This window comes from Carcharodon carcharias, chromosome 6, assembly GCF_017639515.1.
Source record: "Carcharodon carcharias isolate sCarCar2 chromosome 6, sCarCar2.pri, whole genome shotgun sequence".
NCBI classification, from domain to species: domain Eukaryota; kingdom Metazoa; phylum Chordata; class Chondrichthyes; order Lamniformes; family Lamnidae; genus Carcharodon; species Carcharodon carcharias.
Window position 1 is genome coordinate 145,737,224 of NC_054472.1, and position 12,488 is coordinate 145,749,711.

General features: G+C 44.4%; 1 protein-coding gene across 3 annotated transcripts in view; it reads right to left on the bottom strand.

Moving 5' to 3' along the window:
- Positions 1-10,649, bottom strand: part of nbeal2 (neurobeachin-like 2) — a 271,817-nt gene extending 261,168 nt beyond the window's left edge. For all 3 annotated transcript variants that reach the window (XM_041189748.1, XM_041189750.1, XM_041189747.1), the window contains exon 1: positions 10,263-10,649. In XM_041189748.1, the coding sequence (XP_041045682.1) occupies positions 10,263-10,313 (51 nt within the window). In that variant the 5' untranslated portion in view covers positions 10,314-10,649. The remainder of the gene's footprint in view (positions 1-10,262) is intronic.
- Between the last annotated feature and the right edge of the window lie 1,839 nt (positions 10,650-12,488).

Genomic DNA, 12,488 nt, shown 5'->3' on the forward strand with positions numbered 1-12,488 from the left:
TCTCCAGTGGCATTTGTTGCCATTTCTTTGGTTATGACACAAGTTTAATTTAGCTAATCACTGGTAGCTCAGTGCGTACGTGTACTTCCCAGTTAGATACCTACCAAGAAGGTCCTACGTTGCACTTCCTATGTTCAGTTAGCTGATATTAACTGGGGTGGTAGTTAAAGGACTACAATTGGCCTCAGTGCCTTTGGGGTGGAGGAGAAAATTCAGTTGCTGGCCCAATGAACATCAGGTGAGGACGAAGCTGTGAAGAGTTGAAGAGCCTGGTGATATTCAGGGTCACATATGAAAAAATGGGCAAGGAACAAAGTCGGAGGGTAGCTGGAACTCGTGGAGATGTTTTCAGCAAAATCAGTGCTTTAGGTAAGAACATAGAAAAGTTAGAGAGGACGAGTCAAGTTTGAAGTCCCAAAGGCAATTAATTGAGCACCTTTCTGCATTTGAACCATAGATGATTAAACTCAACAAATAGTACGAATAAACCTACTTTTCCTGAACTATAACCCAGACTCCCAAAGTTAAGAACCCAAAGGCTGTATTAGTGGCTTGGTTTGATAGTTGGATCAGTCATGTTCTTCAAATGCCAACCAGTAAACATCCAAAGGAAGTGCTTTCGCATGAACTGAAGTAAGCAAACATCCCCACAGTGCAAAGCAACACATACATTGTCCTCACTGACAGCTGGTAGGGCAACACACAAGGCAGCCCACATTGATTCTGCTCTCTTTAAATTTAAAAGGGAACACACACATGACTTGAGCAGGACCTAAGAAAACTATAAAGTGCTACAATGTCGAAGGTGTCAGCTTTCAGGTTTGGCATGAAACAAAGCCCTGTCTGTACTCTTAGGTGCACATAAATGTTCAAATGGCAATTTTCAACGATGATCAGGAGAGATCTCCTGCTATTCTGTCCTATATTTACCCATCTGTCCCTCAACCAACACAATTAGATTATCTGGTCACCATTTCATTGCTGTTGGCAGTACCTTTTGTGTGCACAAATTCCCAGCCATATCTCCTACATTACAACAGTGGCAATGTTTCAAAAAACTCTTTTATGGAACTTGGGCATCGCTGGCTAGACCAGCATTTTTACTGACCATCCCTAACTGCCCTCAAGGACGTGACAGTGAGCCGCCTTCTTAAATTCCTGCGGTCCATGTGGTGTAGGTACACCCACAGTGCTGTTAAGAAGGGAGTTCCAGGAGTTTGACCCAGCAGCAATAAAGGAACGGCAATATATTTCCAAGACAGGATGATGAGTGGCTTGGAGGGGATCTTGCAGGTTGTGGTGCTCCCATGCATCTGTTGCCCTTGTCCTTCTAGGTGGTAGAGGTCACGGGCTTGGAAGGTGCTGTTGAAGCAGCCTTGTTGAGTTCCTGCAGTACATCTTGGAGATGGTACCCACTCCTACCATCAGTGGTGGAGGGAGTGGATGTTAAAGGTGATGGAGAGTATTCCATTGCACACCTGCCCTGTGCCTTGTCGATGGTGGATAGGCTTAGGGGAGTCAGGAGGTGAGTTGTTCTCCACAGAATTCCCAGCCTCTGACCTGCTGTTGTAGCCATAGTATTTATATGTCTGGTCCAGTCCAGTTTCTGGTTAATGGTAATCCCCAGGATGTTGACTGTGGGGGATTCTGCGACGGTACTGCCATTGAATTTCAAGGAGAGAGGGTTGGATTCCCTCTTTTTGGAGGTGGAAATTGGTTGTGTGATGAATCCAAAGGAAAAGATCATAGAAAGGTTATGGCACAGGAAAAGGCCATTCAACCCATCGTGTCTGCACCGGCCGAAAAAGAAGAAAAAGAAAAAAGAAACTATTCCCACCTTCCAACACGTGTCCCGTAGTCTTACAAGTTACAGCACTACAAGTACAGCTCCAGGTCGCTTTTTTAAAGAGTCGCAGTTTCTGCCTCCACCACCAAACCAGGCAGTGAATTCCAGACATGCACCAGCCTCGTGTACCCTCTAACCCTCCTACCAATCACCTTAAATCTGTGCCCCTTGGTAATTGACACCTCTGCTAGGTGAAGCAGGTCTTTCCTGTCTATTCTATCTAGGCCTCTCATAATTTTGTACACCTCAAATAAGTCACCCCTCAGCCTCCTCTGTTCTAAGGAAAACATAAAAGCATAGAAAATAGGAGACGGAGTAGGTCATTCGGCCCTTTGAGCCTGCTCCGTCATTCATTATGATCATGGCTGATCATCCAACTCAATAGCCTGCTCCCGCTTTCTCCCCATATCCTTTGATCCTTTTTGCCCCAAAAGCTATATCTAACTACTTCTTGAAAACATAAAATGTGTTGGCCTTAACTACTTTCTGTGGTAGCGAATTCCACATGCTCACCACTCTCTGGGTGAAGAAATGTCTCCTAATCTCAGTCCTAAATTGTCTTCCCCATATCCTCAGACTGTGACCCCTGGTTCTGAAGTCCCCCACCATCGGGAACATCCCTCCTGCATCTACCCTGTCTAGTGCTCTTAGAATTTTATGGGTTTCTATGAGATCCCCCCTCATTCTTCTGAACTCCAGTGAATATAATCCTAACCGACTCAATCTCTCCTCATATGTCAGTCCCGCTGTCCCAGGAATCAGTCGAGTAAACCTTCGCTGCACTCCCTCTATAGCAAGAACATCCTTCCTCAGATAAGGAGACCTAAACTGCACACAATATTCCAGGTGTGGTCTCACCAAGACCTTGTATAATTGCAGCAAGTTATCCCTGCTCCTGTACTCAAATCCTCTAGCTATGAAGGCCAACATACCATTTGCCTTCTTTACTGCCTGCTGTACCTACATGCTACTGTTGTATGATGACATCCAGATCTCGTTGTACATTCCCCTCTCTCAATTTATAGCCATTCAGATAATAATCTGCCTTCCTGTTTAAAACAACCCTAGCCTATCCAATCTCTCCACATAGCTACAATTTTTAAGCCCTGACAGCATTCTTGTAAATCTCCTCTGTACTCTCTCCAGAGTAATTATGTCCTTCCTGTAATGTGGTGACCAGAACTGTACACAAAATTCCAGCTGTGGCCTAACCAGCATTTTATACAGTTGCAGCATTACATCACTGCTCTTGCATTCAATACCTTATCCAATAAAGGAAAGCATTCCATATGCTTTCTTCACCATCTTATCCACCTGTCCGGCCACCTTCAGGATCCTGTGGATGTGCACTCCAAGATCTCTCATTACCTCAACCCCTCTCAATATCCTCCCATATATTGTGTATTCCCTTGCTTTGTTTGCCCTCCCCAGATGCATTACCTCACACTTCTCTGAATTGAATTCTATCTGCCACTTCCCCGCCCACTCAACCAAACCATTGATATCTTTCTGGAGACAACTGCTATCCTCTAAACTATCAACTACACAGCCAATTTTCAAGTCATCTGCAAACCTCCCAGTCATGCCTCCCACATTTAAGTCCAAATCTTTAAGATATACAACAAACAGCAAGGGACCCAACACTGTGGAACGCCACTGGAAACTGCTTTGCATTCGCAAAAACATCCATCGATCATTACCCTCTGTTTTCTGTCGCTGAGCCAATTTTCATTCCAACTTGCTACATTTCCCTGCAACCCATGGGATCTCACTTTTCTGACCAGTCCACTATGCCGGACCTTGTCAAATGCCTTACTAAAATCCATGTAAACAATATCAGCTGCACTATCCCCATTAAACTTTCTTGTTCCTTCTTCAAAAAATTAGATTAAATTAGTAAGGCAGGACTTTCCCCTAACAAAACCACACTGGCTATGCCTGATTAATCCGTTCCTTTCTAAACGACAGTTTATCCTGTCTCTCAAAATTGATTCCAATAATTTGCCCATCACCGAAGTCAGACTGACTGACGCATAACTTTCTGGCCTAGCCCTCGCACCCTTTTTAAATCATGGTACAACATTTATAGACCTCCAATCCTCTAGTATCTTGCCTGTATCATATGAGGATTGGGTAATGATTGTCAGAGCATCTGTAATTTCCTCTCTGGCTTTCTTTAACAGCTGGGGGTACAATCCATCCAACCCTGGTGATTTATCCACCTCCAAGGATGACAGTCCCTCCAGTACATCCTCTCTCATTATGCTTATTGTATCTAAAATTTCACACCTCTTTAACTAGACTGTCTGCATCATCCCTCTCCTTTGTGAAGACAAAGACAAAGTATCCATTTAGATCCCTGCGTCCACATATAAGTTACCTTGTACATCAATGACCAAGATGTACAGACCCTTTGCTTAGCTATCGTCTTGCTCATGTGGCAAAAAAGGGAAGACTTACCTTTTAAAACAGATATCTGGCCTCAGAATTTGGGAACAACAGTTCCCTTTGGGCCCCGACGGTCTCTGTGCATGCGCTTACCGTAGAATGGTCGCACATGGGCAAATCGTTCTTTTTTTTAACGATCTTGGGTTTCTGTACATGTGCCAGCCAGAGAACGCCTGCATGTACACAGTTGGTGCATTTCCTTAGTTACAGGCATACATGTGCAGTTCATTTTTTTTCATATTTTTAGATGGAAACTGTTCCTGTGCACCTGCATTAAAGGGAAACAGAACCCAAAAGTCAAAAATGTGAAAAAAAAGGGTCAGGTGACCCAGAAGAAAGCACTACTTTGCAGAAGGTGCCAGTAGAGGCAGGGCTGGAGCTGCAGGGAGCAGGTCCCAAAGAAAAAAAACATTTCCAAAAGCCAGGGAGTGGGACAGAAAGAGAGCCTGGGTAGACAGTTAAGTCAAGGAACAAGGACAGAAATCAGAAACAGGCCCTGTTCAGTGGAATTGAAAGTAAGGAGCAAAGGGAAAGGCTCCAAATTAAAGAGCTAGATCTGCAGGGAACAGACTTGGAACAAAGTGGGCTTGTGAGAAGCCAGGAGGTCTGAGGAGTCAGCCAAAGGTCTGTGACTCCTTACTATGGGCTTTAGGAGCAGTGGCGTCCTGCTTGGCACAGCCAAATACTGAGAGTATGTATGGAGGGTGAAGCCTGAATACACGTTGCGATCCAAGGAAAAGGAACATCGGAAGGAGAATTCAAAACCTTGGAGGCGGATCCTTGTAGAAGACATCCAAGTGGAAGCATCGTTTGGGATAGGATTCCAAGGCAAGTTCTTCAAACATGGAGATGGAAGCCCTCGTGAGAAAGGCAGGGTTCCAGTGAGACTGGTTGGCTCACGAAGCAGAGAGAAAGACTCCAAATTAAACAGACTGAGCTGCAGGGAGAAGACTTGGAAGCATCTGGAGGGTTGATGAGAAATCCATAGAAGTTTGGTCTTGGAGTGTCTGACCACAGTTCGCCTATTGGTTTACATGGGCCTTATGCATTAGAGTGTAAGATAGATTTTGTAACTTGTGTTATCTTTACAAATTTGTATATATCTGTAAAGGTATAGTTGGGGTGAAGGACTAGTGAAACATAGTTCATCTTTTTTGTTTAATAAATGTTTTATTCTTCTGTTAAAAATTTATCGGCGAACTCCTATGACTCTGTTCAGTAGCCATGTTTCTAAACAAAAAAATAAAAGTTAGGATCTGTCAAGCCAGGTTGCACCCTGGAATCTGACTTGTCCAGTAGTAACATCAGCTGGGATCATAAGAGTTGTAAAGTACTTTAGGGCTTACTGAGGCTGTGAAAGGTGCTATTTAAAGACATGTCATTTTTCTTACTACAACACTATTTAGTTTCCACTTTCCATACAAGCTACAGGAGAACCCGTGTTTGCTTCAAGTCACAGGAGTTTGCTAAGCACAATACTTGTAAGCACATGCTCATTTGGCCTCTCCACAGAGCTGCTGTGATGTACTCACTGTTTACCATTTACTTAGTCTTCACAGCAGCTGAATGCGAAATCTGGAAAGCTTCAATTTAACCATTTCACCAACACATTCCCTTCACATATGCCCTGGCCACAAGGATTCTCATGTATAGAAAGTGGGAACTAAATAGTGTTGCAGTGAGAAAAATGACATCTTTAAATAGCACCTTTCACAGCCACAGAACTGTAAAATTGGGCTTACACCTGCTTGGTTCCTCCTCCACTACAGTCCCCACTCTTACTGAATTCACCAGTGTAATCTTGTTATTACTGGGGGTGAAATGGGGATGGGGAGAAAAACCAAGTGGAATTTATTCTGCACTACCTGATGTGACATCATTGGTTTTGGTCTGTTACTCATGGCAGCGGTTCTGGTAGAGGCCTGAAGTGGGAGCAGAGTGGAGGAAAGGTTGTGCAGGAATGTAATAATTGAGTAGTTGAGTTACTAGAGGGTAGGGAGGCGTGGGGTCAGGCAGTGGGAGCAAGAGAAAATGCAAAAGTACAGTACAAGGTGGGAGGTAGTGCTGCCAAATATCTAGAATCACAGATCCTGATGCTACCCAAACCTCAGAAACGTATTCATTACTTGAATAGATTGCCATTTCATCTTCCCTAATTAAGCATCCCATGGCATGCCAAGACAACTCAGTGTTAATGGATGTCAAATGAGTGGCAGTGCTCTGCTGAGAATTCTGCCCCTAGCAAGAACTGGATTGAACGTCTCAAAACATATTTTGTGTAGGGGCCTCACAGCCACAGACAGAAGGGACCTTCCATCTCTCATTCTGCATTTGAACTCAGACCCTAAAGGTGAAAAAAATTGTACATTTCACTAGAGGTTAACCGCTAAAGAACCGATCGCAGCTTTTGTGCTGTCAATCCTGAATTCCTTTTCACAGAATCTTAATGACACAGAAGGGAGGCCATTTGGCCCATCATGTCTGCACCAGCTCTCCAAATGAGCATTATGACCTAGTGCCATTGTCCCACCTTTTCCTCATACCCTTGCACATTAGATTTTTATTTGAATAGAAACAATGTCCTCTTGAATGCCTCGATTGAACCTGCCTGCACCACACTTCCAGGCAGTGCATTCCAGACCCGAACCACTCTGTGTGAAAAAGTTTTTTCTCATGTCACACTTGCTTCTTTTGCAAATCATGTTAAATCTGTGCCCTCTCATTATTGATCCTTTTACAAATGGGAACAGCTTCTCTCCATCTACTCTGTACAGCCCCCTCATGATTTTGAATATCTCTATCAAATCTCCTCTCAGCTTTCTCCTCTCCAAGGAGAACAGTCCCAGCCTCTCCAATCTATCCTCATAGCTGAAGTGTCTCATCCCTGGAACCATTCTTGTAAACCTCTTCTGTACTCTCTCCAATGTGTTCACATCCTTCCTATAATATGGTGCCCAGAACTGTACACAATGTTCCAGCTGAGGTCTAATGAGTATCTTTTATAAATTCAGCATAGCCTCCTCTATGCCCCCATTAGTAAAGTCCAGGATACTATATGCTTTATTAACTGCTCTCTTCACCTATTCTGCCACTTTCAATGATCAATCCACATATACACCCAAGTTTTTCTGCTCTTTCACCCCCTTCAAAATGTCACCCCTCATTTTATATTGTCTGTCTATGTTCTTGCTACCAAAATGCATTGCCTCACACTTCTCCGCATTGAACTTCATCTGCCACCTATCTGCCCACTCCACCTATGTCCTCTTGAAGTTCTACACCGTCCTCCTCACAGTTCACAACACTCCCAAGCTTCATGTCATCCACAAACTTTGAAACTGTCCCCTGCACATAAAGATCTAGATCATATATGTATATAAATAACAGGAAAAGCAAGGGTCCCAATACTGATCCCTGGGGAACTCCACTACAAACCTTCCTCCAGCCCAAAAAAATCCATCGACCATTACTCTCTGCTTCCTATTTTTCAGCTAATTTGGTATCCACGTTGCTACTGTTCCTTTGATTCCATGGACAATAACACAAGTCAGTTGCATGGCACTGTCAAATGCCTTCTCGAAATCCATGTACACCACATCAACAGCATTACCCTTATTGACCTTTTCTGTTACCTCTTCAAAAAACTCCAGCAAGTTAATTAACATGATTTCCCCTTTAGAAATCCATGCTGGCTCTTCCTTATCAACCCATGTTTTTCCAAGTGACTACTAATTCTATCCCGAATAATTGTTCCTAGAATCTTGCCTACCACTGAAGTCAAACTAACTCGTCTGTAATTGCTGGGCTTATCCTAATAACCTTTATTGAACAAGGGTGTAATGTTTGCAATTCTCCAGTCTTCTGGCACTTCCCCTGAGTCTAGGGAAAATTGAAAGATTATGACCAGCGCCCCTGCAATTTCTCTTAAAAAAGAATATGGTTAATCATGTACTCTGTGTAGAATTAATTCCTTGAAGTTATAAAACTGCTGTAAAATCTGTCCGTTCATCCAAATACTTTCTCCAAATCTGATCACTGAACTGAATCATGGAATGAGTCACTTGTCAAAGTCTCTTGAGTCAGGGAAGGAGAACAACATCTGCCAGGATTCCCACACCTGATTATTGCAAGCGCAGACACATTTGGGCTGGCTGCAATGCCTCTCACTGGCTGCCAATAACCACTGTTTAGTCAGTCAGTGCAGAATGATCACTTGAATTAGGCACCAAAGGTCACCTCATAGAAACAAAGAAAATAGAAGCAGAAGTAGGTCATTCAGCCCTTCGAGCCTGCTCCACCATTCAATATGATCATGGCTGACCCTCTATCTCAACACCATACTCCCACTCTCCCTCAATACCCCTTGATGCCTTTAGCAGTGTAGAAATCTATTTCCTTCTTACATATATTAAGAGACTTGGCCTCCACAGCCCTCTGTGGTCGAGAATGCCATAGGTTCACCACCTTCTGAGTGAAGAAGTTTCTCCTTATCTCAATCCTAAATGGCCTACCCCGTATCATGAGATTGTGACCCTTTGTTCTAGAGCCCCCAGCCAGAAAAAAACATCATCCCTGCATCCCTGTCCAGCCCTGACAGAATTTTATATGTTTCAATGAGATCCCCTCTCATTCTTCTAAACTCCAGTGACAACAGGCCTCAGTGCAAATGTGATGCCTGAAGGAGAGAAGCAGGAGGTGGCAGAGTGGGGAAGGACTTTGAGGTCATGCTCAGACCTGCACTATGTCACAGTCTTACCCAAATCGGGCAATGAGGAGCTGTTTGCAAGATACAAAATCAGTAAAAAACAGAAAGTCGGCAGTATTCCCTAGAATTTTTAAAGTCTGATGTGTAATGTCTGTGAAGGAATTGGAATTGAGGGTTGAATTCCACACAAATGCACAGAGCCTGAGTTCAAGGAACGGCTCCAACTGAGGACTCAACACGTACTCCACGGGTTCAATACGTCTGCGTACCCCAATTCCTGATGCAGAAGCTGATCCGATCCAATCCAACATCAGACAAAACCCTATCTTGGGGATTGTAATTTCCAACACAATGCACACTATACATATGTACATATAAACAGTACTGCACCCAAACCAATATCTATAAATAACCGACTCACAAAATAAAAGCACCTTCGGGAAACGGTGACACAAATGAAAAACAACAGTTCATTTTCTCCAAGTACAACAGATGCAATTTGGAAACTTTGAGCAGCAGTTAGATTTTAAAAAGATCTTGATGTGATTGCAATGCAACCAATTCTAAATCTGAGCGTGAACAATCCCAGATATCACGCATTGCAAAAGGATTAGAATCGACAATATATAGGACTGTTGCAGCGCACTGAATCTCGCCCTGATACCAGAAGTACTGAGATGTTTTTTTTGCATACTGACTAAACACACCACCGCCAAGGATGAACCAGTTTAGCACTTCAGTTGCGAAACGGTCGCCTCTCTCCATCTGAATGAACATCACTCCAACTTTATTTTATTTTTTAAAAAGTTGCTTAAAAGTAACAATTAAACTGGCCATGAATAAAATGCAAGCCCCATTGTGCCTAAGAGACATATATATTGGCCCGAGTGCTAGATTGCTATTAAAACGTGATAATTGAATGCTACCTCCCAACACAGTGAGGCTTGGCTTACACATAAACATATCACAAATCTGCATAAGCAAAGATAGTGACCTCCAACTGTTCTGTAATAACAATTCTCCCAGAGCAATCGCGTTTACATTTTTTAAAAATTAAATAAAAGTAGAATTAAAAGATGAGTGTCAAAGACAACACAAAAGTAACCGAGTTGCTTTAGTCACAGTGCACTGACCATCGGTTTATTTTAATATTTGCTTTGCCTTGCAAGCGAAGCTAAGCATTGAAGCAGGATCGAGTTGGGGTGGCTGGCAGCGTGCTGGGACTCGCGGCCCTAGCCCCGCGTTTACAGGTGTGGAACTCACCTTGGTGAAGTACAACATCCAGAGCTCGTACAGCCGCTCCTTCGAAGCCATTCTTCGACCGGCAAAAGCTGCGAGTTTCTTTTCTGATTAATTTATTATTTCCTCTTTCTCTTCTCACACACTCATTTTTTTCTTGCAACTCTTCATCCCTGCTTTCCACTTCTCCCCCGATGTTGCAAAAATAAATAAAATGTAGAATTATTCCCTTGTTGCAAAAAAAATGTTGCACAGAATTTAGCATCAGTGAGGATTCTCTTTCCTCATTTTTTTTCCTACAAACAGGGGGTTCTTCACTTTGTATTTTAAAATAAAACCTTTCATTAAGTTGGAAGTTGCTCCGAGTGCATTTTCTTCCCTCTCTGTTTTCACACAATGAACGCTTCCGTCATCTCGGTTCCGGGATTTCTTTTTTTCTCATTTATGTTGTTGCTTCTGTTGTGGTTTTTTTTGGCTGAATGTGTTTGCGCTTCTCTGCGCGTGTACGCGGATGGAGGGCCGGCCCTCTGCCGGGAACGCGCCTTCAGTCACAGATCCTCAATAATGGGAGTGGGTATGGGAGGGGTGGGGGGGGTGGTTGGTTGGCAGAGAGAGAGGAAGGTTTAAAGGTCCACATGCGCGCGCCAAAACGGGGTGGGAGGGGGGTGCGCGCGCGCCTCCGCTTGCAACTCGCCAGGAAGCAGCAAGGTGTGCGCGCGCGCCTCCGCTTGCAACTCGCCAGGAAGCAGCAAGGTGTGCGCGCGCTTCTGGCAGCTGAACAAGGGCGCCAGGTGGGAGGGAGCGCGCTGTCGCCAGTCTATAATATTCAAATATAAAAACAAAAAAACTGCGGATGCTGGAAATCCAAAACAAAAACAGAATTACCTGGAAAAACTCAGCAGGTCTGGCAGCATCGGCGGAGAAGAAAAGAGTTGACGTTTCGAGTCCTCATGACCCTTCGACAGAACTTGAGTTCGAGTCCAAGAAGGAGTTGAAATATAAACTGGTTTAAGGTGTGTGTGTGGGGGGCGGAGAGATAGAGAGACAGAGAGGTGGAGGGGGTGGGGGGTGGTGTGGTTGTAGGGACAAACAAGCAGTGATAGAAACAGATCATCAAAAGATGTCAACGACAATAGTACAATAGAACACATAGGTGTTAAAGTTAAAAGTTGGTGATATTATCTAAACGAATGTGCTAATTAAGAATGGATGGTAGGGCACTCAAGGTATAGCTCTAGTGGGGTTTTTTTTTATAATGGAAATAGGTGGGAAAAGGAAAATCTTTATAATTTATTGGAAAAAAAAGGGAAGGGGGAAACAGAAAGGGGGTGGGGATGGGGGAGGGAGCTCACGACCTAAAGTTGTTGAATTCAATATTCAGTCCGGAAGGCTGTAAAGTCCCTAGTCGGAAGATGAGGTGTTGTTCCTCCAGTTTGCGTTGGGCTTCACTGGAACAATGCAGCAAGCCAAGGACAGACATGTGGGCAAGAGAGCAGGGTGGAGTGTTAAAATGGCAAGCGACAGGGAGGTTTGGGTCATTCTTGCGGACAGACCGCAGGTGTTCTGCAAAGCGGTCGCCCAGTTTACGTTTGGTCTCTCCAATGTAGAGGAGACCACATTGGGAGCAACGAATGCAGTAGACTAAGTTGGGGGAAATGCAAGTGAAATGCTGCTTCACTTGAAAGGAGTGTTTGGGTCCTTGGACGGTGAGGAGAGAGGAAGTGAAGGGGCAGGTGTTGCATCTTTTGCGTGGGCATGGGGTGGTGCCATAGGAGGGGGTTGAGGAGTAGGGGGTGATGGAGGAGTGGACCAGGGTGTCCCGGAGGGAGCGATCCCTACGGAATGCCAATAAGGGGGGTGAAGGGAAGATGTGTTTGGTGGTGGCATCATGCTGGAGTTGGCGGAAATGGCGGAGGATGATCCTTTGAATGCGGAGGCTGGTGGGGTGATAAGTGAGGACAAGGGGGACCCTATCATGTTTCTGGGAGGGAGGAGAAGGTGTGAGGGCGGATGCGCGGGAGATGGGCCGGACATGGTTGAGGGCCCTGTCAACGACCGTGGGTGGAAAACCTCGGTTAAGGAAGAAGGAGGACATGTCAGAGGAACTGTTTTTAAATGTAGCATCATCGGAACAGATGCGACGGAGGCGAAGGAACTGAGAGAATGGGATGGAAGAATGACCCAAACCTCCCTGTCGCTTGCCATTTTAACACTCCACCCTGCTCTCTTGCCCACATGTCTGTCCTTGGC